The sequence below is a fragment of the Caenorhabditis elegans genome, chromosome I, assembly GCF_000002985.6.
Source record: "Caenorhabditis elegans chromosome I".
In the NCBI taxonomy this organism is placed as follows: Eukaryota; Metazoa; Nematoda; class Chromadorea; order Rhabditida; family Rhabditidae; genus Caenorhabditis; species Caenorhabditis elegans.
Window position 1 is genome coordinate 3,584,884 of NC_003279.8, and position 20,972 is coordinate 3,605,855.

The 20,972-nt window shown below is 31.9% G+C and overlaps 4 protein-coding genes across 8 annotated transcripts in view; 2 read left to right on the forward strand and 2 right to left on the reverse strand.

Moving 5' to 3' along the window:
* Positions 1-15,852, reverse strand: part of lpd-3 (Bridge-like lipid transfer protein family member 1 C-terminal domain-containing protein) — a gene marked incomplete at both ends in the record, with an annotated part of 35,773 nt that extends 19,921 nt beyond the window's left edge. Inside the window, 16 exons of one of the 4 annotated variants that reach the window (NM_001313535.2) lie at positions 302-614; positions 1,836-2,405; positions 3,220-3,402; positions 4,551-4,802; positions 5,408-5,525; positions 6,123-6,478; positions 7,239-7,358; positions 7,536-7,797; positions 8,762-8,949; positions 9,729-10,067; positions 11,093-11,415; positions 12,417-12,623; positions 13,737-13,873; positions 13,927-14,091; positions 14,882-15,073; positions 15,625-15,848. In NM_001313535.2, the coding sequence (NP_001300464.1) occupies positions 302-614; positions 1,836-2,405; positions 3,220-3,402; positions 4,551-4,802; positions 5,408-5,525; positions 6,123-6,478; positions 7,239-7,358; positions 7,536-7,797; positions 8,762-8,949; positions 9,729-10,067; positions 11,093-11,415; positions 12,417-12,623; positions 13,737-13,873; positions 13,927-14,091; positions 14,882-15,073; positions 15,625-15,794 (3,895 nt within the window). Of the gene's footprint in view, positions 1-301; positions 615-1,835; positions 2,406-3,219; positions 3,403-4,550; positions 4,803-5,407; positions 5,526-6,122; positions 6,479-7,238; positions 7,359-7,535; positions 7,798-8,761; positions 8,950-9,728; positions 10,068-11,092; positions 11,416-12,416; positions 12,624-13,736; positions 13,880-13,926; positions 14,092-14,881; positions 15,074-15,624 lie in introns of all 4 variants that reach the window. The other 3 variants (NM_001313538.2, NM_001313537.3, NM_001313536.3) reach the window with 3 other exon arrangements.
* A 555-nt stretch (positions 15,853-16,407) lies between these two features.
* Positions 16,408-18,025, forward strand: Y47G6A.3 (uncharacterized protein). Its single transcript, NM_058782.5, has 6 exons — positions 16,408-16,521; positions 17,132-17,189; positions 17,265-17,355; positions 17,402-17,489; positions 17,615-17,760; positions 17,808-18,025. The coding sequence occupies exons 1-6, from the start codon at positions 16,446-16,448 to the stop codon at positions 17,973-17,975; spliced, it is 627 nt and encodes a 208-aa protein (NP_491183.2). The 5' UTR covers positions 16,408-16,445; the 3' UTR covers positions 17,976-18,025.
* A 429-nt stretch (positions 18,026-18,454) lies between these two features.
* On the forward strand, positions 18,455-19,654 carry Y47G6A.31 (RING-type domain-containing protein). The gene is made up of 3 exons (NM_001026596.5): positions 18,455-18,583; positions 18,661-18,871; positions 19,241-19,654. Exons 1-3 carry the CDS (start codon positions 18,541-18,543, stop codon positions 19,542-19,544), a joined length of 558 nt encoding a protein of 185 aa, NP_001021767.2. The 5' UTR covers positions 18,455-18,540; the 3' UTR covers positions 19,545-19,654.
* Positions 19,632-20,861, reverse strand: mis-12 (uncharacterized protein). 2 transcript variants are annotated; one of them, NM_058783.9, is made up of 6 exons: positions 20,730-20,820; positions 20,606-20,673; positions 20,477-20,557; positions 20,369-20,425; positions 20,228-20,317; positions 19,632-19,945 (listed from the first exon to the last, which is right to left on the reverse strand). In NM_058783.9, exons 1-6 carry the CDS (start codon positions 20,809-20,811, stop codon positions 19,796-19,798), a joined length of 528 nt encoding a protein of 175 aa, NP_491184.1. In that variant the 5' UTR covers positions 20,812-20,820; the 3' UTR covers positions 19,632-19,795. The 2 variants fall into 2 exon arrangements, with proteins under 2 accessions (NP_491184.1, NP_001122540.1); NM_001129068.4 differs by having other exon boundaries at positions 19,885-20,022; positions 20,730-20,861.
* Between the last annotated feature and the right edge of the window lie 111 nt (positions 20,862-20,972).

The following is a 20,972-nucleotide window of genomic DNA, read 5'->3' on the forward strand; positions in this document are numbered from 1 at the left end:
GGTCAAGTAGCCCGTGAATACGAATTTTGCTTCAAAAATGCTAAAATAATTCTGAAATTCAAAATTTTTTTAAAAAATACCGAAAAAAATGCAATTTTTCTATTTGACTGAATTTCCTGCCAAAAACAGCCACCAATCAGCGATTCGCTCCGCCCATTTTCTGACCAATCAGGTGGAATATCACCAAAATTGAAAAATCGCGCGTTCATTTTGGATTTTTTTTTCGCGTTTTTTATGTGATTATTCCGAATTTCAGAATATTTTGAAGCATTTCAATGCCCCCAAAATATCTCAAATTCACCATTATCTTCATCAGCAAAAAGGCTTTCGGTCAGTGGCTGTCGATGCTTTTTCAGTACACAATCCCTATAACACATATGCACTAGAATACACGGATTGATAGCTGGAACCGAATGACTCGCAGCCGTGACAAGACGTTCGAATGCTTCAATTCCAATTGGAGTAACAAATAGATCGAGTGATGTAGCCGCAACTCCATTAATTGCCAATCGTCGTTTTCCCAGTGTATCACGAGATGTGTTGTATTCAATGTCTTGCGATTTTTTCGGTTTCGACAGGAAACGGACTTCGTTTACGCCACTTGTATTCACATCCTGAAATAATGAAAAATTTTGGATTGTTTTTGAAATGAATTTTTCGAAGAAAAAAAACCGAGAATTTTTGTATTTATTTTTCTTAAAAATTGTAGAAATTGGGAGATAAAATGCAATCCTAAATTTTTTTTTTCAATTTTGCAAAACTTTGAAAAATGGGCCAAACATTTTTGAATTCCCGCGCAAATGAAACGCCCAATTAGTTTTTCTTGGTTTTTTCTTTTTAAAATTTAATTTGAAACACCGATTTTCAATTTTTAAGACATTTTCCGTAACGAAATCCCGAAAGAAGTTCGCTGAAACTCCAAAATTTCAGTAAATTTTGATTATTTAACATTAATTTTTTTTTTGTGGAAAAATGTCTGAAAAATTTAAAAACGGCGTTTCAAATCAGTTTTTTTATTTTAAAAAAACCCAATAAATATGGCCGTTATAATTTGAGTTTTTTTTAATATTAAAGGAGAACTAACGGTTCGGACGATTTTGAACGTATAGACCCAATATGAGCTCAAATGAACGAATTTCGTAATGAAACTGCTCAAAAAATTTTCAAAAATTTTTTACGGCGGTTCAAAATTTTGAAAAAATTACACTGATTTTGGCTAAAATCACGATTTTTTTTCATTTTTCCGTGTCACATCTGTCCGAAGTTGGCTTTTTTTTGGAACTATCGTCCTTTATTACATATATTGGTAATTAATCTCATTTAATTTCGTCGATTAAAATTACATTTAAAACCGATAGGTAACCAATTTCGATGATTTTTGGTTACCTATCTGCTTTAAATGTACTTTAATCGACGAAATTAAATGAAATTAATTACCAATATATGTAATAAAGGACGATACTTCCAAAAAAGCCAACTTCGAACAGATGTGACACGGAAAAACAAGAAAAATTCGTGATTTTAGCCAAAATCAGTGTATTTTTTTCAAAATTTTGAACCGCCGTAAAAAATTTTTGAAAATTTTTTGAGCAGTTTCATTACGAAATTCGTTCATTTGAGCTTATTTTGGGTCTATACGTTCAAAATCGTCCGAACCGTTAGTCCTCCTTTAAAAAAAATATGTAAAATTTAAAAATTGTGTGTTTTTCAGTTGTTTCGCCTTTTCTGTTTTATTCTAGCTATTTGTCGAAAAAAGAGTGCAAAATCATTTTTTTTTTCGCCAAAAACAAAAAAAATCTTCAGCTCTTTTTCTCCGACTATTTTAGAGCCCTCACATTGATAATCCTAGTAGCCTGATGCGCCTGACACCATTCCAAAATGGCTCCAGGCTCTCCAAATTGAGGAACAGTGATAGCTGATGGTAGTTCAACTCGAACATTATCCACAAAAGTCGCATAACTTGATGACATTTCCATAGATTGTAATATCCGTAGTCCGGGTGACTGCTGAGAACGTGCTGAATGAAATGATTCAGTATCTCCTGTGGATTCTTTTCGAATCGTTATCACAACATCCGCATTTTTAGGCTTTTTGTAGAACATGTGTGGTTGATTGCTCAAAATCGGTTTGTTCTTCAAAATGACACTCTGCATTACTTGTGGCTGTTTTTCCGGATTTCTCTCGATTCCAGGCACGAAAAACTTCTTTTTGGTCAGAGTTTCCATAAAAGTGGATCCGATTTCATCGACATCACCAAAAAAGCAAGTATTTCCAAAACAGGCACATCCCCAAACCGAATGATCAGCCCATAGGAAATGCAGGCGTTTTGTATCTGCATCATGCATTCGTACAAATTCCAAACGTTCTTTTCCTATCGTTGGAGATGCTGATTTGGGGGTCGGTAGCTGAAAAAATTTATTGGTTTATATCACGGGTGGGTGGCAATTGCTGTTCGGTAAATTGTCGGTTTTTCGATTTGCCGGAAATTTTTGTTTTTGACAAATTGCTGATTTGCCGGAAATTTTTAGAAGGTTTTTAAAATACCTTTTTGAATTTTTTTTTTGAAAATTGCCGATTTGCCGTCTGCCGGATATCAGATTTGCCGGAAATGTTTAGACGGCTTTTTTTTATAAGACGGAAACACTTAAAACTGCGCATTTTTAAAAACTTTTCCAGTTTTCTTTAGATATTTTCATATAATTTGCATATTTTTCATAATAGGTGTACGAACACTCATGCCTACAATTTTGCCTATTAAAATTTGAATTCTGAAATTTCCAAAAAAAAAAGAAAAGTGCAAAACCATAATTTGCCGGAAATTTTCGGCAAACGGCAAACCGGCAATTTGCCGGAAATTTTCATTTTTGGTAAATTGCCGGTTTCTCGATTTGCCAGAAATTTTCATTTTCGGTCGTTTTTTTTCCAATTTCTGGAAAATCGGAAAATCGAAAATTCTCAATTTTTCGAATTATAGCTTTAAAATGTTTGGTAATTTTTATTATTTTTAGAAGAAAGTTGTATGTGTCCAAGCAAACTTTCCAAAAATGTAGTTTTTTTTTTGATTTTTAGGCTATTTAGATTTAAAAAAAAATAAGTTAAAAAATTTTTTGAAAACTTAAAAAATTTTTTTTAATCTTCAAATATTGATGAACTTTTTTAAATTGAATTCTTAGTTTTTCCTCGTCAAATTTGAGAAATTAATTTCAATCTCTTTCTCACCTCAATATCCAACGAAACACCCTCAATTGCCGCATTTGCTCCTTCGATCCATATATTTTCGGGCTTTTCCTTGATCCGAACAGCTTGTCGAATTGAAATTCCGGGTACACGAATACAAACATGCTCAGTGAAGCGACTCTCATGAGCATTACAAATTGTTACACGAACTGGGTCAGCACTTATCTGAAAATAAATTATTTTTTATTTGGAAGAGGAATTTTACGGGGAATTCGCTTTAATTCGCTCAAAATCCCTCCAATATGGCAATGAAAAAGTTGAAAAAAGCGGAAAACAGCCTGCCGATTTCTCGGTTTTTTTTTTTGGTTTTCAATTATTCGGTTTTTCTGAAAAACCTAAAAATTTTTCGGCAGCACCCCTGATTTGGGTCCTCGATAACGAAAAAACTCTATTATTTTATTTTTATGTTTTTAGCGGGGCTTCCATTGAAAAAAATACGTTTAAAATATTTTTGGATATTCGTTTTCCGATTTTTTTTCCAGTTATTTTTGTCGATATTTCGTTTTATTTTTTAATTTATCATTTTTTCGATTTTCAAAAAAAAAAAACTTTTTTTGGTCAGTGTTCTTAAAAAATTTTGGTTCTTTTTAGAAACAATTTTTATGTTTTTTCTCATCAATTTAAACAAAATTAGATTATTAAAATTTCGTATTTTATGGTTAATTTTCTGAATTTTTTTCGATTATAGGGAAAATCGAAAATTTTCCGTTTTTCGATTTCCAATATTTTCATTTTTCGACTTTCCCTCAAAAACAACGAAAAATCTAAAAGCAACATAAAAAAGTTTGAAGTATTTTTGGATTTTCGATTTTTTTTTTCAATTATTTATGTCGGTATTTCGTTTTACGATTTTTTTTTTTTGAAAAAATTTCAAAATTTACATACCGAAAAATCGAAAGCTTTTTGTCGACCAAATTGTGCCAATTTATAACAAAATCCGGTTTTTTTTAGAAAAAAAACTAAACAATTTTTCACTTTTTTATTGTTTTTGAAAAATAAATTCCTGCATCAAATTTTTTTTGTGTTTTTTGTTGGTTTTTCTGCAAATTTAAATTTTTTGCCTTTAGTTTTCCTTTTAGCCTTTTGCCTTTTATACATCGATATTTGTGTTTTTTGCTTCTTCTCCAATGTAGCCATTATTTTTCTCATCTCTTTTTATTTTTGTTCCATTTTTATTTATGTAACCACTTGTGATGGTTTGTGTCTGTTAATGTGTTTTTTTTTCTACCTCACGATATCTTACTATCGTAATAAATTAAATTAAAAATTAAAATAGTTTTATGGCCCAAAATTATTTTAGTTTTTGCACAAACCTGTAAAATAGTTTTCTCTTCCACAAACGTCAAATTGACAGAATCGACGGAAATCCGAATCTGTCGATATTTCATTTGTTCTTCTGTTTTACACGGTCCCAATATTTCATTTGTCTTTTTTCCAGCAATTGAGCACGCTTTAATGAGTTGTCCATGTTGACAGAATTGCATTCGATCCGGTACTTTTGTAGCGTCATCCGGAGAAATTACAAACATTAGCAGTGATTCCATTATTTGATGGAGAACGTGAGCCTGGAAATGGTGAAACATAATTGAGAACAATTTTTTGAGATTTTTTGCTTTTTTTCGGTTGAAACGGAAAAAACCAATTTTTTAAATATTAATTTTTGGTCAAAAATCGATTTTTTTTTTTGCTTTTTTCGATCCAAAAATAAGAAAAAAATAGTTTTTTAAAATTTTAAACTTTTTTTTCGCAAAAATCGACTTTTTTTGCGTTTTTCAGTCCAAAAAACAAAAAAAAAATTGTTTTTCAAAAAAAAATTGTATTTTTAGTCTTGTCGATTTTTTCAACATTAAATTAAGTTTAGAATGTTTTTTTTCAATTTTTTCGGCAAAAATCGATTATTTTCGGTCCAAAAAACAAACAGAAATTAACTTTTAGTTTTTTATTGTTTTTGGGAAATATCAAAAAAAAAGTCTGTTTTTCAAAAATTTTAATTTTCGTCTTGTCGATTTTTTTGTTGTTCAACATTAAATTATTTTTTAATTTTCTAAACATTTTTCTCAATTTTTTTGATTTTCCCTGAAAAAAAAACGCAAAAATCGCAAAGAGTAAAGAAAATACATTTTTTTTTTGGTGAAAAATGATTTTTTTAATCTAGAAAAAAACACCCTACATGAGCCGGAAAATCAAGAGTTCCAGCAATATCTCCGACGAGAATCTCCATAATCCATCCATATTCAACGAGTCCCATGTTCCATGCGACTTCTTTTGCCGAATACATCGCGTGGCCTCTGAAAAATGGATTTTTATTAAATTTTTTGAAAGAGGAGATCAGTTTGTCAGTAGTAATCAAAAGTTTGATAAATTTCCAAATTTAATATGAAAATTTAATTTTTAAAATAAATTTCGAGCAATACAGCATGTTTCTTGGTATAATGTGTAAATTAACATTTCGAAAAAGCTACTTCCAAAATTAGGAATTGTCGCCTTATAAAAGATTTATAACTTTAAATTTTGTAAATTTTTTTTTTGGTTTCGTTTTCAAAAATCATTTAATTGATTTTTTAAAATTTTAAAATTGAATATACCATCAAGGCTGTCGGTTTTTCGATTTTTTGATTTTATGGAAAATCGAAAAAAAAAAACATTGATCAGAAAATTAACCATAAAATTCGATTATTTATCTATTTTTGTTTATATTTGTGAGAAAAACAAAAGGAAACACACCATTTTAAGCTAAGTTTAGAAAAATCGAAAAAAATTCGAAATATCGGAAAATCAAAATTTTTCGATTTTACAAAAAATCGAAAAACCGACACCAGTGGTGGATCATGCATGATATAACATGAAACAATTTTTTAAACTTTTTTCATTCAAAAAAAAGTAACCTAAACTGAAATCCAGAAAGAGTTATACATCCAGGACCAGATCCTTGACTTGATTTATCAAGATAAGCACACGCTGGACTAACACCAACTTGAATTAATGCCTGAGTCTTTGTTTTTTTCACTTCAACAGCAACTTCTTCAACAAATACGACAGGAACTTTCTCAGGCTCAGCACCTTCGTCAATTGCAGGCGAATAAAGAAGCATTTCAGCACGAACATTGCAAACACGAACTGTTACATCAACATTCATTGTTCGAAAGTATTCAACTGGTTTCATTCCGTTTGCATTCGTTTTATCGAATGATGCTTTCAGTTTTATTGGATCATCTATCTTTTCATCGTCCACAGATGTCATCTGGAAATTATTCATTTAAAATAATTTTCAAGTTTTTTAAATGGGGAGTAGAGTTTGTGTGTATTTTGCTTAAATATACTAAAACTGGTCCAAAACCACCGAATTTCATAAAGAGACTTCACAAAAAAATTTCCAAAAATTTTTTATGGCCGGGTCAAAATTTCGAAAAAAAGAGCCAAATTTTTCTAAAATCTGAAATTTGAAATTTCGCACACTTTTCTTTGTCACAGCCGCTGGATTCTAGTTTTTCTAAAATTATCATCCTTTAATCCTTATTTTGGTAGATTATCTCGCGGAAATTCGTTGATTGAGACAACTTTTAGGCCGATAGGCATCCAAAAATGATAAAAATTGGATGCCTATCGACTCAAAATGTGTTTCAATAAACGAATTTCCGCGAGATAAATTACCAAAATAAGGATTAAAGGATGATAATTTCAGAAAAACTAAAATCCAGCGACGGTAACAGAGACAACTTTTTCAAAATTACTATTGTGACATAAAAGTTTTGAAAATCTTGAAAATATAATCGATTTCTTTCGAATTTAGAAAAATATCAGATTCGTTTTTTTTTTTTAATTTATATGTTTACAGAGTTATAGAACTACGGTTTCCTCGTCTTTTTCCGTACATTTTTCTACAATTCATCCAATTTTACGGCTTTTCCATTAAAAATACTTTTTAAACAATATGCTTTTAAATTTCGAAAAAATAAAAAACAATAAAAATTCCGGTTAAATTTCCATAATAATTCACTTACCGAATCATACCACCCGAAATAATTATTTTTGAGTTCGAATAACAATTTCACGAGAAGTCCAGTGAATTTGACATCGCTTCCTTCAATTAGAATATCCACTCCCAGGTAGTCAGGTTCAAGCTGAAAATTTTAAAATTTTAATGAAAAATGTTCAAGTTTTAAGCTTTTAAAAATAACTATTATGTTAAACTGATTTTTTTTCAAATAAAATAGTTAAAAGTTGAATTTTAATATTAAAAATTGTTTTCTGAAATAGTATTATTTTTTACTGAAATTTTTTTTTTTTTGACAACTAACATCCCACGGATGATTTGCAGGTGGTGGAAGATAATCGGAAAGAATCGAAAACGGAATATCCGATGGAATATTCGATTTGACGATCAACGGACGATAGTGATGATCGAAATCCATTTTAACGAGTTCTGTACGCCAGAGCTCAAACCAGACATCTGTATCAAGAGAATGAGTTCCATGTTTTGATGGTGGTGCATAGGAATTGCAACGAGCAAGTCTTGAAAGAGCCGCTCGAATTGGAGCAGTCGCCGAGTCCGGTGGGAATCTGAAATTGGTGTATGTGAAATTGTGTATTAAAGGTGAAGTTCGGAAAATGAAGATTTTACATTGAAATGCTCACACTAGTCCCAAATGCCGAATTACCACAAAAGAAAAACGAAAAAAATTCATCAAGTTTGAAAAAAATGCGGATGATTTTGATGAAATTTCAACTCTCGCTAATTCCTAATTTGAATTACCGCGCTTTTGTCGGCGCCGCACTCCGTAGATCTGCGTCCGCGCTGTTTTCTTCACTTCCGACGCGCGTATTTTCGATTGGAAATTATGAAAAAATGAGAAAAAAAAACTAGAATTAACGTAGCGCGTCGGAAGTGAAGAAAAGAAAACAGCGCGGACGCAGATCTACGGAGTGCGGCGCCGACAAAAGCGCGGTAATTCAAATTAGGAATTAGCGACAGTTGAAATTTCATCAAAATCATCCGCATTTTTTTCAAACTTGATGAATTTTTTTCGTTTTTCTTCTGTGGTAATTCGGCATTTGGGACTAGTGTAAGCATTTCAATGTAAAATCTTCATTTTCCGAACTTCACCTTTAAAAAAAAAAATTTTAAAAAAAAAATTTTCAAAAATTTTTGAAAAAATATTTCAGGTCTGATTTTACTGCATTCAAAAAAACTTATTACGAGATCACATAATTTTGAAAATGCGTATTGCACAACAAATTTGACGCACAAAATATCTCGTAGCAAAAACTACAGTAATTCTTTAAATTACTACTGTAGAGTTTTTTCTTAAAAATTTCTTCTAATATTCCATTGGAAATCGGCACAATCGCTTCAGTAGTCAGGTAAAGAGTTACTGTAGTTTTCGCTACGAGATATTTTGCGCGTCAAATATGTTGCTTTCTGGCAAAGAAACTAAAAAATTTTTTTTTATTTCTCTTTTTTTTAACACAGATTTTTTTTTGAATTCTGATGTCTTGATGTAAAAAATTTCCTTAAAAAACGAACTTAGCCCTCATTGCAACACTTTTTTCTCCTCTCATTTCATACTTGACCATCTGAGTCTGCGGAAGAAAATCAACAAATGGTAGTTCACATTCGAATGAAAGTTTCTCGCCGACTATCGCTACTTCCACATTTTCTGCATTCATATCTGCAGTGTCCACCCAATTCGATTCGTTCAGCAGCATTATGACCTGTAATAAGGAAAATTTGAATTCGGATCTGGTTGTGGGTGTTGGTTTTTCGATTTTTTCAGAAAATCGAAAATCAAAAATTAGCTCAATATTTTGGCCATTATTCTTCTTTTTAGAAGAACATTTAATGTTTTTTCTCATCAATATAAACAAAATTAGATTTTAAAAAAATCATATTTTATGGTTAATTTTCTGATTTCCAGAGAATCGAAAAATCGAAAATTTTCGTTGTTGAATTTTCGGATTTTTCGATTTTCACCGAAAAAAATCGAAAAATTCGAAAAAATGTCACCCTTGATTCGGATTTGGTTTCATAAAGATCTAGGGTCTCACAACGATCTCAGTGGCCATAACTAAGAAGGCGGGTTATTATACAGTTTTGGAGCTTCAAAACTAAACACAGATTTTTACTTTTTTTTTCGGCACAACTTCAATTTTCAAGTCAAAGAGTATTTCAACTTTTTAGCTTAGAAAAAAATTGAATTTTCCACAGAAAAAAGTGGTATTTCATAAATTTTTCTATTTTCCAACATAAAACAACTGCCTATAAAACAACATAAAACAACTGCCTATAAAACAAACATAATTCCGATTTTTTTTTTGAAGCTGCATAAACTGGATAGAATCGCACCAAAAAAAAAAATTTCCACACTTTTTGAGCCCAAAAAATTGGATTTTTGCTTGCTCGAAAATGCAAAATTTCGAATTTTTTTGTTTTGAAGCTCCAAAAATCGTAATTTTCCACTTTTCTTGCACTTCGAGATCCAGAAATACCGTACCTCAAAACCATCCACAACCTTCATTCGATTGTGTACCCGAAACGGAACGAATTTCGATATATCCGATGGATCATCACCAATCCAATCATTAATCAAATCAGTGAACAACCGCTTATGATCCCATACAAACCATGCATTAGCTTTTGTAAAAGCATAATCAATTGTCCATGTTTGTTCACCATTCCATGTTAATGGATATACAAAACTTCCATCAACATTGAATTTTTTACATGAAAAAAGTTTAGTGAAAATGAGTGATGTGGTTGCTTCAAAGTTGAGAAATTCGGCTTTCATATTCCAATAGAAGCCTTTTTCCGTCGTTATCCATAATATTGACATCTGGAAAAGAAAACCTGATTTTTGAATTTATATTTATGGATTTTGAAGAAAAAATTCTTAAATCTATATTTTCAAAAATTTAGTTCACTGGCTTTTTTTGGAAATTTTTGCTTCAAATTTTAGAAAATGGGTTGTAATGAACGAATATGACTATAAGAAATTTAATAAAACGTTTCCAAATTTTTTATAATTTTTTTTTCAAAAACTTAGAATTTCCGCAGATAAGATTTTTTTAATCGAAATTTTTAGTTTTCGATTTTTTTTTTGCAAATATTTTGAATTTTCGGGTTTCTATATTTTTATAAATATATTTTCCGTATTTTCTCATCAAAATCGACTTTTTTCCGTGAAATTGCTCAACACTTTTTCTTCTAATTTTTCGATTTTTCTCAGAAAATCGCAGAAAAATTGGAAAAAAAACTAATTTCTACTGTAGGAAATTAGTTTTTAATTTTTTTTTCTTTTTTTCAAATGATTTTTTTTTGAAAATTTTATGCACATTTAAAAAAATTGAATTAAGGAAAAAAAAAAAATTGCCGAAAATTAAAAAAAACGAATATTTTAATTTTTTTCGGAAAATCGAAAACTGATCTTATTTTCTATAATTTACAGTTCTGTTTTTTTTTAATTTTCAGAATTTTTAAATGTTTTTCAAACCAAATTTATTAAAAATATGCTAATTTTGATGTGTGTAATATAGGAATTCATTTTTTCTGAATTGAAAAATTACCGAAAACAAGAAAAAAAAAGTGAAAATTTTCCAATAAATCGAAGAATTAATTTTAAAAAAAACTAAACCTTTTAATTATTTTTCGAAAATCGAGAAGTGATCAGATTTTCTATAATTTACAGTTTAAAAAATTTTTCAAACTTATGCAAAATTTGTGATTTTTCAACAAAAAAAAATTGAAAAACGAAAATTTTCCTTTTTTGGGAAATCGGAAAACCCATTTTCTAAAAACTAAAAAAAAACATTTTTTTTCGCGTTTTCAGCATAAAATCCAAAGCCACCACAAAACACGTACATCAAGACTACTAAGTGGTCCACATCGAGTTCTAATACTCTCCAATTGTTCTCCACGCATAAACCAAATATCCATACAAGTTTCTTTCGTTAAAATAATCTTCACATCATGTTTCACATGAATCCTCTTTTTTCCTCTCGTCGGCATCGCAGTCGCTGTCGAATTTTGAAAATCGGGTGGATAGAAGAACGAATAAATAAGAAAACGTTGTTGTTCAGCCCATGGACCATAGGAGAGTACTGTATTGTTACCAAAACGCCATTCAGATGACCAGAGTGGAAGTTTTAAGGTTATGCTTTGCGGCTCATCGTCTGTTACGTAACCTGCAAAATTTTTTAATTTATTTAAATTTTTTTTTTGAGCATTTGGGCAAAATTTTGGTCAAATTTCCGATTTTTCTGTTTTTTTGAAGACAATTTTCTAATTTTTCTCGAACGTTTTTTTTTTTGATATTTCAAAAAATCGAGAATTTTTCCCCGAAATATCGAGAAAATAAATATTTTTGAATTTTTTTAATCGAAAACTTTTGTGAGAATCGTTGAAAATTTCTCGATTGTTTGAAATATCGAGAAAAATTAGAAAATGTTATTTAAAGTAACAGAAACTATCGAAAATTTTAAATTTCGAAATTTCGATTAAAAAAAAAACGAAAAAATATTTCATTCTACGATATTTCGCTGGAAAATTCGATTTTTTTTCTGTTTTTTTTTTAATAATCGATTTTTCGAATTGAAAAGCCTCGTTTTTTTTCGGCAAAAAAAAAACAGATTTTCGCGCACTTTTTGTCTAGTTTTAGCCAGTTTTAGAAGAAAGAGATTTTTTTTCAGTTTTTAATTTTGCAAAAAATTTCGAACAATTGGCTTAAAAGATATTTGCTCTTCAACTCTGAAATTATACTAAAAATCATATAACTTAATATTAATTTTAGCTTTTCGTCAAGTAAAGGAAAAAATTCTGAAAATGCGAAAAAATTGAGAAATCATTCATTTTCAGAAATTTTTCCTTGAAGAAAAGCTAAAATTAATATTAAATTATATGATTTTTAGTCTAATTTCAGAGTTGAAGCAAATATCTTTTAAGCCAGTTGTTCGAAATTTTTTGCAAAACTAAACACTGAAAAAAAAAATTTATATTCGGTCACTTCTGTCTTTTTTAAAAATATTTTTTAAAACAGAATCCCCAAAAAATCTAAATTTTTTGAAATCTAGAGGATCCATGAAAAATCCTTTAAGATATTCAATTTTTCAGAGTTTCCAGAAAAATTTCGTTTTTTCCAATCGTTTTTCCAATTTTCAATTTCCATTTATTTCCATCTAATTCCAACCTAATAAATCCTGTTTATATACAAATTCCAACGACGCTGACTGTAACAATGGACATCCATCATTTCCCATTGTTCTCGGCGGATCTTTATCTTTTGCTGTGAAATCGAATTGCTCATTTTTGATAAGTGATACAGCGACATTTTCCGTTTCTCCTTCAAATGTGAGTAGAGCTCGATCGTTGGCCGATTCTGTTACACTCGTTTTGCCTCAAAATTATTTTTTTAAATAAATGTTTTTTACTCATTCGTTTGACGGTTTATAAAGGTCAAAATGTAGCTTTAAAATTTTTTAACCTGTTGAAAATCATTTTTTCGGGTCATTTTGCAATTTTTGTGGGTTTTCTTTATGTTTAGGATCTATTTTCAACTCTTAAAACACCTTTTTGCGAGAAAACTAAGGATATCAAAAAAATTTCACGACTTTTTGGCTAATTTTGCACATTTTTCATAATTGAATTTTCAGAATTTTTTTTTTCAATTTTAATTCATCATTCGAGTTTTTTTTTTAATGTTTGCAGTAAAAAAAAAATGAAAATCGTTTTAAAAAATTCTGCGAAATTAAAACTACAGAACTCGTTAAAGGCGCACACCTTTTCGCATTTTACAAGAATTATTTTTCGTTTCGAGACCCAGTATCGTATCGTAGTTTCGGAGCAAAATTTCGGGCCTGTATAATAAAATTCGAATTTTGACTATTTACAGCTGGTGTGGTCGAATTTTTAATTGCATTATTAGACTTAAAATAGCCCGAAAACACCGAATTTCATAATGAAACTTTTTGAAAACTTCTCAAGAAAAGGTTATGACGGCTCAAAATATGGCCTAAAATTAGTTAAAATTTGAAATTTGACCGACTTGTCAAGCGGCTGGAAACTAATTTTTTTTTTGAAATCACCGTCAAATTTTGAGTATTCACGTCAATTATCTTGGTTTTTCAACTCGATTTAGGTATTTTAAATACGATGGACCGCGAGATGTGGTTAAAAAAATTGAAAATCTCGCCGTCCATCGACTTTAAAATACCTAAATTGAGTTGAAAACGCAGGATAATTACATTGTATACTCAAAATTTGACGGTGATTTCAAAAAAGTTAGTTTCTAGCCGCTTGACAAGTAGGTCAAATTTCAAATTTTAACTAATTTTAGGCCATTTTTTGAGCCGCCATAACTTTTTTTTGAGAAATTTTCAGAACTTCTCATTACGAAATTCGGTGTTTTCCGTACTCGTTAAAGGCGCACACCTTTTCGCATTTCAAGGAATTTTTCGTTTCGAGACCGGGTATCGTAGTTTTTTTTTAAATTATTTTTTTAAAACCTCACTATTCAAATTCTCAAATCGTGTCCATAGAGCATAGGGTAGGAATTTATTTCCGACAAGAATGCATCCAGCAGACACTTCAATATGTACAATACCCAATAGATTCCACATATTCTCCCATACAGACGACGGAGGTGATCTACAACTGAACATTGGCTTAGAAATATCTGCACGAAAATTCGATAATATTACGTGTCAGGAGGCTTCGTCTGAGGCCGCCGTGCATCGTTCATATTCGTATTCTCGAAAAACCAATCAAATCTCCGAATTCTCGCGATTTCCGTGTATTTTGTCAGATTATTGTAGATATTAACGTGTAATCCGTTGAGCACAAGATGTAATCGGGAAGCTCGTTTTCTGGAATTTTATAGGATTTTTTTTAGCGAAAAATTGGATTTTTTTGCAAAAAAAAAATAAAATTTTTGAAAACAAAATTTGAGAAAGTTTTGGCATTTTTTGCAAATTTTTAACAAATAAATTCTGCCACTTTTGCGCCCGGTCTCGACACGACAAATTTTGGCTGAATGCGAAAAGGTGTGCGCCTTTAAAGATTACTGTAACTTCAATTTCGTGGAATTTTCATAGATTTTTCATAGTTTTTCGATAAAAATTTATGATTTATTTTTAGAAAACATAAGAAATCGATAAAAATACATAAATTTCAACAAATCGTGAGAAAAACTATTACGGAGACATCTACAGATGAGTTTTTCGCCATATCATACGAGAATGGGTCTCGCCACGCTGAAAATTGGCTACTGTAGCTTTATGGGCCGCTATTGAATAATATTCATCAAACTAAATTGAAAATATTATGCATTATCGGACCATGAATCGACCCAAGCTACAGTAACTCGTTTTCAGCGTGGCGAGACCCATTAGCGTAAGATATGGCGAAAATTCTCACCTTTAGATGTCTTCGTAAATAGTTTTTTTCACGATTTTTTTGTTGTTGGTTTTTTCAAATTAATAATAATTGTAATAACTAAAAAACTATAAAAAGTCGATAAAATTGAAATTACAGTACCCTTTATAGGCACACACCTTTCGGCATTTAGCCAAAATTTGTCGTGTCGAGGAACCGTAGTTTTTTCGAAAAAATCGACTTTTTCGTTGTAAAATCGCAAAATCTAGGGGAATAACGAACGTTGAAAGATTCAAATGTCGATGTTCCACAGATTTCCAATATTTGAATAATAAATGTCCATCGTTAACTTTGATCGTCATATCTCCATTATCATAAATTACGTTTCGAAACATTATTTTGCCGGCGTGCAAGCCTGAGATCGAAATACCACCGATTTTGAAATGGATTCCATTTTTTGATAATCGCAAATATCTGAAAAATGATTTTTTTTTTCGATTTTTACCGCCAGTTTTGTTGGATTTTTCTTTTATAGTGCCCAAATAAATTAATTTCGCAATAAAACTTCTTAAAAATTGCATCAAAAATATCTTAATATTTTATGGCGGTTCAAAATTTCAAAATTTTGGAAAAAAACCTGATTTTAGCAAAAATCTTTTTAGCTAAAATTTCGCAAGTTTTTCCGTTTCTCAGTGGCCGGAAATTAATTTTTATTCGATTATTATACTCTTTGGATGCTTATCTCATGTTATTTCGTTGATTTAGGTATAATTAAAGCTTAAAATGTACCTAAATCAACGAATAACGAGAAATAAGCGATCAAAGAGGAGAATAATCGAATAAAAATTAATTTCCGACCGCTGGGAAACGGAAAACTTGCGAAATTGGAGAGTTTTAGCTAAAATTAGCCAATTTTTTCAACTTTCGAAATTTTAAATCGCCATAAAAATTTATTGAGCAATTTCTAAGAAGTCTCCTTGCGAAATTAATCCATTTTCAAGCAAAAAACCTTCAGTTTTACTCACTTATCTATAACAAAAGTGAAAAAGAGTGCGCTGACTCGCGAGAAAAACAATACGACAAACGTGCTCCACGCCAGGAAAAGTGTGACGACAGAAGCCGTGACCCAGAATGAAACTCCTTTTAAATCGAGCTGAGCATCGTCGATTTTGATTTGAATATCGAAATCCGACATTTTTTTTCGTTTTCGCCGCCGCCTAGAACCCGTAGTAGCCGACTGACATTAACTGAAAAATGAAAAACACATTTTTTTTTTTGGGAGAAAATGCGGAGAAAAATAGCAGAAAAACATTAAAATTCGCGAAAAAATAATAAAATAACAACATTATCAGCATAAAAAATGAAAAATAAACAAAAATCAACACTGCTGAAAATGGGAGGAAAACGCGCCCCATCGCACTTTTCCAATTGGCGGGGATTCAAATCAGTAATTTTACAAAAAGAGTCAGTTTAGATTGTTTTCCCAATGTTTTGAAGTGAAATTAAATGATAAAATATAGACAATTATTTGTTTTATCTGAAAATCGATATTATTTTTGTTAAAACAATTGAAAAAGTGCGAAAATTAGTCAATTTTCAACTTTCACACAGGTTTTGTGCATTTTTTAAAGATTATTTTAAGAGCAAAAAGTGAATTTTAATGGAGATAAACAAAAATACTCAATAAATAAAACGTTAAATTTAAAAAATTTATCGATTCAGTTCTCCGTGACCTTCTAAACTCAACAATTTTTCTGGAAAAACGTGTTCCACTTTCGGTTTTTCCCCAAATTTCAATGAAATTATTCAGTTCTTGTTATTGAATTCTTCAAGAAGTGAGTGAAGTATGATCGATCGCAACATAATCAAGTGTGCACAAATCCTAGTCATCATTCAACTTGGCTTCATTGTTCCCGGAAATGGTAAATTTGAATTTAATTGCAAAATTCTTGAATTAAGGAGATTTGCGATCGCCTTCTTAATACGGTATTCAGTTTACTTTGCTTTCCATGTAAAAGCTTATTACATAGTCGTCAAAAAATGAGAAATTTCGCCAAGCAAGGTCTCGCAGCGTAGTTATATATTCGTCGTAGGACCTTGTGCGTCCAGTGTGGCTGATTTTCGACTACGCACGTGGTGTCAGAGTGTCTTGATCTACGTAGATCTACAGAAAATGCGGGAGAAGAGACGCAGAGTTCTCAACTGATTTCGTATGGTCAAGAACGTGCTGAAGCCACATAATTTTGGGCATAAAAAATCCCGCATTTTTTGTAGATCAAACCGTAACGGGACAGCCTGGTACCGCGTGACTATGTACGTAATACAGTAATTTCCGGTACTTTGTTGCTGTGGTATTTTTATTGATTTTTAATCGAAAAAATCGTGTAAAATTTGATGAAAATGCTGCAGAGGAATTACAGTACTCTTTCAACTTTTCGTTTCGAGACCGCGTACCGTAATTTTAGGGCAAAAATCGTAGAATTTCAAATTCCGGTGCCAACATTCCAAAACATTAATCAAGCTCTCTTTTAGCAAAAATGCAAGCCTTCTCGATTAATGTGACGGAATATTCAATGGCATATCGATTTAAGTGAGATTTTCTTCTTAGATTTTGTTGCTAGAAACTAAATTTAATTAATTAATTAAATAATTAAAATCTTTTTAGCATTTTGGCAATTGGAGGCATTTTCAACATGACAATTTCATTGTTCAATCTTATCTTTGCCCTCTTCAATTTTTACCTAATCTTTGGAAGGGTAAGTGTTCAGAGCTAGAACCCATACAAAAATTCATGATTTTCAGTATGATTTGAGACTTCGTCAAATTGCTGAAAAACTGAAAATCGCGGTGGACGAGATGGCCGGAAGGGATTTGCACCCGAAGCTTAAAAGTTAGTATTCGCAAAAATTTGTTTGGGTCTCGCAGCGAAGTTCCGTCTATTTTTGGGGCGAGGCCGTGACCTCGAGAAGAAGCGATACAAGTTAGAGAAAAATTAACATTTCTCCAAATTTTCAGTGTCCCTCTCGCGTACAATTCCACGGGGAACTTCAATGCTTGATGACATTTGGAAGTTGCTCAAAGAGCCCAGTGCACTGTTTGATAATGCTAATGATCTACTCCCAGGACAGAAAGAAGAACGTATTGATAGAATGAATGAAAAGGTGAGCTGGATATGTTGGAGCCGGAAATTTAGAGATTTTCTTTTCAGAAAGAGGAAGACGCAAAAACTCCGAAAAATTCGAAAAATTCGAAAACACCGAAGAAGGCCAAAATGCCGAAAAACGCCAAAACGCCAAGAACGCCAAAGTCTTCTGCGTCAAAAACGCCGAAAGCCAGTACAGTTAGTGGAAAGTTGGAAAAGAAGAAGAAGAAATAAGGAAATGTACTATGCTTTACACTTGTCGGAAATAAATTTTGGTTCTTTAATTTTTTTAAATTTTTTGAACAATTTTGGAGTTGGATAACTGCTGAATTACCGAATTGCCGATCTGATTAATTCCGGCAATTTGTCGGTTTGCCGGAAATGTTCAATTCCGACAATTTGCCGGTTTGCCGGAAAATTTTAATTCCAGCAATTTGCCGATTTGCCGGAAATTTCAAATCCGGCAATTTGCCGATTTGCCGGAAATGTTCAATTCCGACAATTTTCCGGTTTGCCGGAAATTTCAAATCCGGCAATTTACCGATTTGCCGGAAAAATCGTTTCCCGTCCACCTCTGCTACAAGTGATACAACATTCCCTTTCTCTCTCTCTGTACCATCAAGTGACAATATAATGAAAAAATACCAGCAGCTGTGTGTTCGGGACCACCGCGTACGCGCGCACTGTGACCCTAGACGATCGATAGAGTGGTCTCCAAATGGCAGATGTACTCATTGCAGCTGTGCAGTATTTCTCATCAGTCTTGCCCCACCCGTTGCGCGGTGTTGTCTCTCTAGAAATGGCCTCCCGCCTCGAATGCTCAATTTGCTTCTTCGATTTTGGTAAGTATTTTTTTCTCTACTAGTCTAGTCTTTCTGCCATAATTCGCAGTTTTTTTTTCAAATTTCCAATTTTTCAGATGACTTCCAGCACCTGCCAAAACTATTGGAGAACTGCGGTCACACATTCTGCTACTCTTGCCTTTTTGATTGGCTCAAAAGCCAGGACACGTGTCCGATGTGCCGAGAAGCGGTAAATATGACGCAGGAGATCCCGACAAATGTGGAAATTCTAGCCGTTTTCGAGAAAAAGAAGGCGAATCCAGAATGCAATTGTGATGATGAGTCAAGGTAAGCTCTTATAAGAATAATCGATAATTTGATTCGAAAATTGTGTTTTAAAAGTTATGAAAATGAAAAAAAAGAAGAAAAACTACTTACAAATCGAAAAAGAAAGAAGTATGCGAAAAAATCTAAAGAAAATTCAATAAAATCTACAGTAATCTTCAAGGTGCACATCGCAGTTGTTAATCTAAACAATTTCGCTGCGAGACCCTCGCTTGTAAATACGAGTGTGCGCCTTTAAAATCGTAGCTAGTAATAAAAATTAAAAGAATTAAAGATTTTTTCATGAAATCTCACAAAATTTTAAGAAAAAAAAAGGAACATCGCAGCTTAAAAAAAAACAAAAAATAATTTTTTCTCAAAATTTAATTCCAGCGTCTACTACTGCCCGACATGCATGCTCCAAAACTATGCAAATTGGGAAGATCGCCGAGAAAGCGGAGAGCACACGTTCTGCTTCGGCTGTGCGTGCAATCATATGGATGAGCACGAGCACAAAATCAAGCAGCTCGGCATGGGCTCCGAGATCAGCCTGGAAATTGATAAAGACGACGGGAAAACTTTGGATGACAAAAAATCGTGTATTTCGTCGAAAAAACGTGTTCTGTACTTCCTCTCGATCCTTGTAATTGCTGTGATTATTCTTTTTGTTCTGTGTATTTATTTCAAAATGATTTGATTTTGTGTTTCTAGACGATGAAATACGGGTCACAAAGATGTTCGGTGGAATGATTGTATGCTATTTTTCATGTACCTTTTCACGATTTTTCTCAAAAATAAATTTATTTTTATATAGTTGTTTAAGTTGGTAAATGTGTAGCTTCATAAGCACTCAAATTTGAGCTCAAGAAAAAAATTAGCATAGGATTAAAAAAAAAGAAAATAAAGAGAAATCAAATATTTAAAATATCGATTTTCGAACAAATAAGGTTAAACTGGAGACATTCGTGTTGGGCTATCGGGGACAATTCTCTTCTGGCTTATAAGCTGCTCTTGGCTCTTCTCCATCACATGGAGCACTTCAATAGCATTGTTCACTGCTTCTAGCTCGTCATGTCGTTTTGCCAGTTTGATGCGGAGCTGAACATTTGGAATTTGAAGCTTTTATGTGAAAATTGGAAAGGTTAGATGCAAAAACTGGCGATTTTAGCAGGTTTCTAAAATTAAGCAATTTTTCTTGAATTTTTTGACGATTTTCAGTCTAGTCGCGGTCATTTTTACTCAACTTGCAGCCTTTTTCAGTCATTGTAGTCTATTTTGGACAGTTTTAAGCTATTTTCAGTATATTTTCCGCATTTTTAAGTCCATTTAGTAGTGAAGAAAAAAAAAATTCTGATAGGTTCCTCATTTATTTTTATTTACCTGTCGAATTTTCTCCAATTTCTCGTCGAACTCCTTCTCGACCTGTTTCAGACTTTTGTGCTCCTTGGCCGACGCGATGAGCATTTTCTTCTGAAAAATGATTTTTTAAATAAATAATTTCCGAAAAAAGGCAATTCTTACGCATTCTGGAAGAGTCACAGAGGCGGGAATTCTGAAGATATTTGTGACGCAGAATCTCTGAAAAAAATTGGCATAAATTCAGATATTTAATCGAGAAATATGTCAAACCTTCATCATTTTGAATGCTTTCTCGTTAGTTTTGTCGCTGAATGGGAAGGATAGCAAGCAGAGACGGTCTTTGTCGGTGAGCTGAAAATTAAATTTTTTAAAATTAAATTTCTTTTTTGAAAAAAAAACCTTTTTCAATGAGTTCTTAAACTCATTGCTGCAAACTTCTTCCCATGCGTCGACGTAAATATTGAAAACTGAAAGATTTCTGATTTTTCCGCAAAAAAACGTTCGAAAATTCAATAAAACTCACTGGAATCGCTGAACGAACCGGCCGAAAATCCGAAAAACGAGATTTGATTTTCATTAGAGATTCCCGACAATTCGCTCTCCATTTTTAGTTTCTGAATTGAATTTTTAAAGAATAAATGTTCAGGATTAAATCAAGAAATGAGGGCGAAAAACTGTTTTTGAAGATTATTGGTTCGCGGGAGGTGAGGTGTGCATACACGCTCACGTCGCATTGCGGACATGGAACATGGATACATATTTATAT

Excerpts from the sequence above, each read along its gene's own strand:
- mis-12 (NM_058783.9), bottom strand. The coding sequence starts at position 20,811 with ATGGAGAGCGAATTGTCGGGAATCTCTAATGAAAATCAAATCTCGTTT. Across the intron at positions 20,674-20,729 it reads CGGTTCGTTCAGCGATTCCA|TTTTCAATATTTACGTCGAC; the intron begins GTGAGTTTTATT and ends GAAATCTTTCAG. Across the intron at positions 20,426-20,476 it reads AAGCATTCAAAATGATGAAG|AGATTCTGCGTCACAAATAT; the intron begins GTTTGACATATT and ends AATTTTTTTCAG.
- Y47G6A.31 (NM_001026596.5), top strand. The coding sequence starts at position 18,541 with ATGGCCTCCCGCCTCGAATGCTCAATTTGCTTCTTCGATTTTG. Across the intron at positions 18,584-18,660 it reads AATTTGCTTCTTCGATTTTG|ATGACTTCCAGCACCTGCCA; the intron begins GTAAGTATTTTT and ends CCAATTTTTCAG. Across the intron at positions 18,872-19,240 it reads AATTGTGATGATGAGTCAAG|CGTCTACTACTGCCCGACAT; the intron begins GTAAGCTCTTAT and ends ATTTAATTCCAG.
- Y47G6A.3 (NM_058782.5), top strand. The coding sequence starts at position 16,446 with ATGATCGATCGCAACATAATCAAGTGTGCACAAATCCTAGTCATCATT. Across the intron at positions 16,522-17,131 it reads CTTCATTGTTCCCGGAAATG|CAAAAATGCAAGCCTTCTCG; the intron begins GTAAATTTGAAT and ends GCTCTCTTTTAG. Across the intron at positions 17,761-17,807 it reads TTGATAGAATGAATGAAAAG|AAAGAGGAAGACGCAAAAAC; the intron begins GTGAGCTGGATA and ends TTTTCTTTTCAG.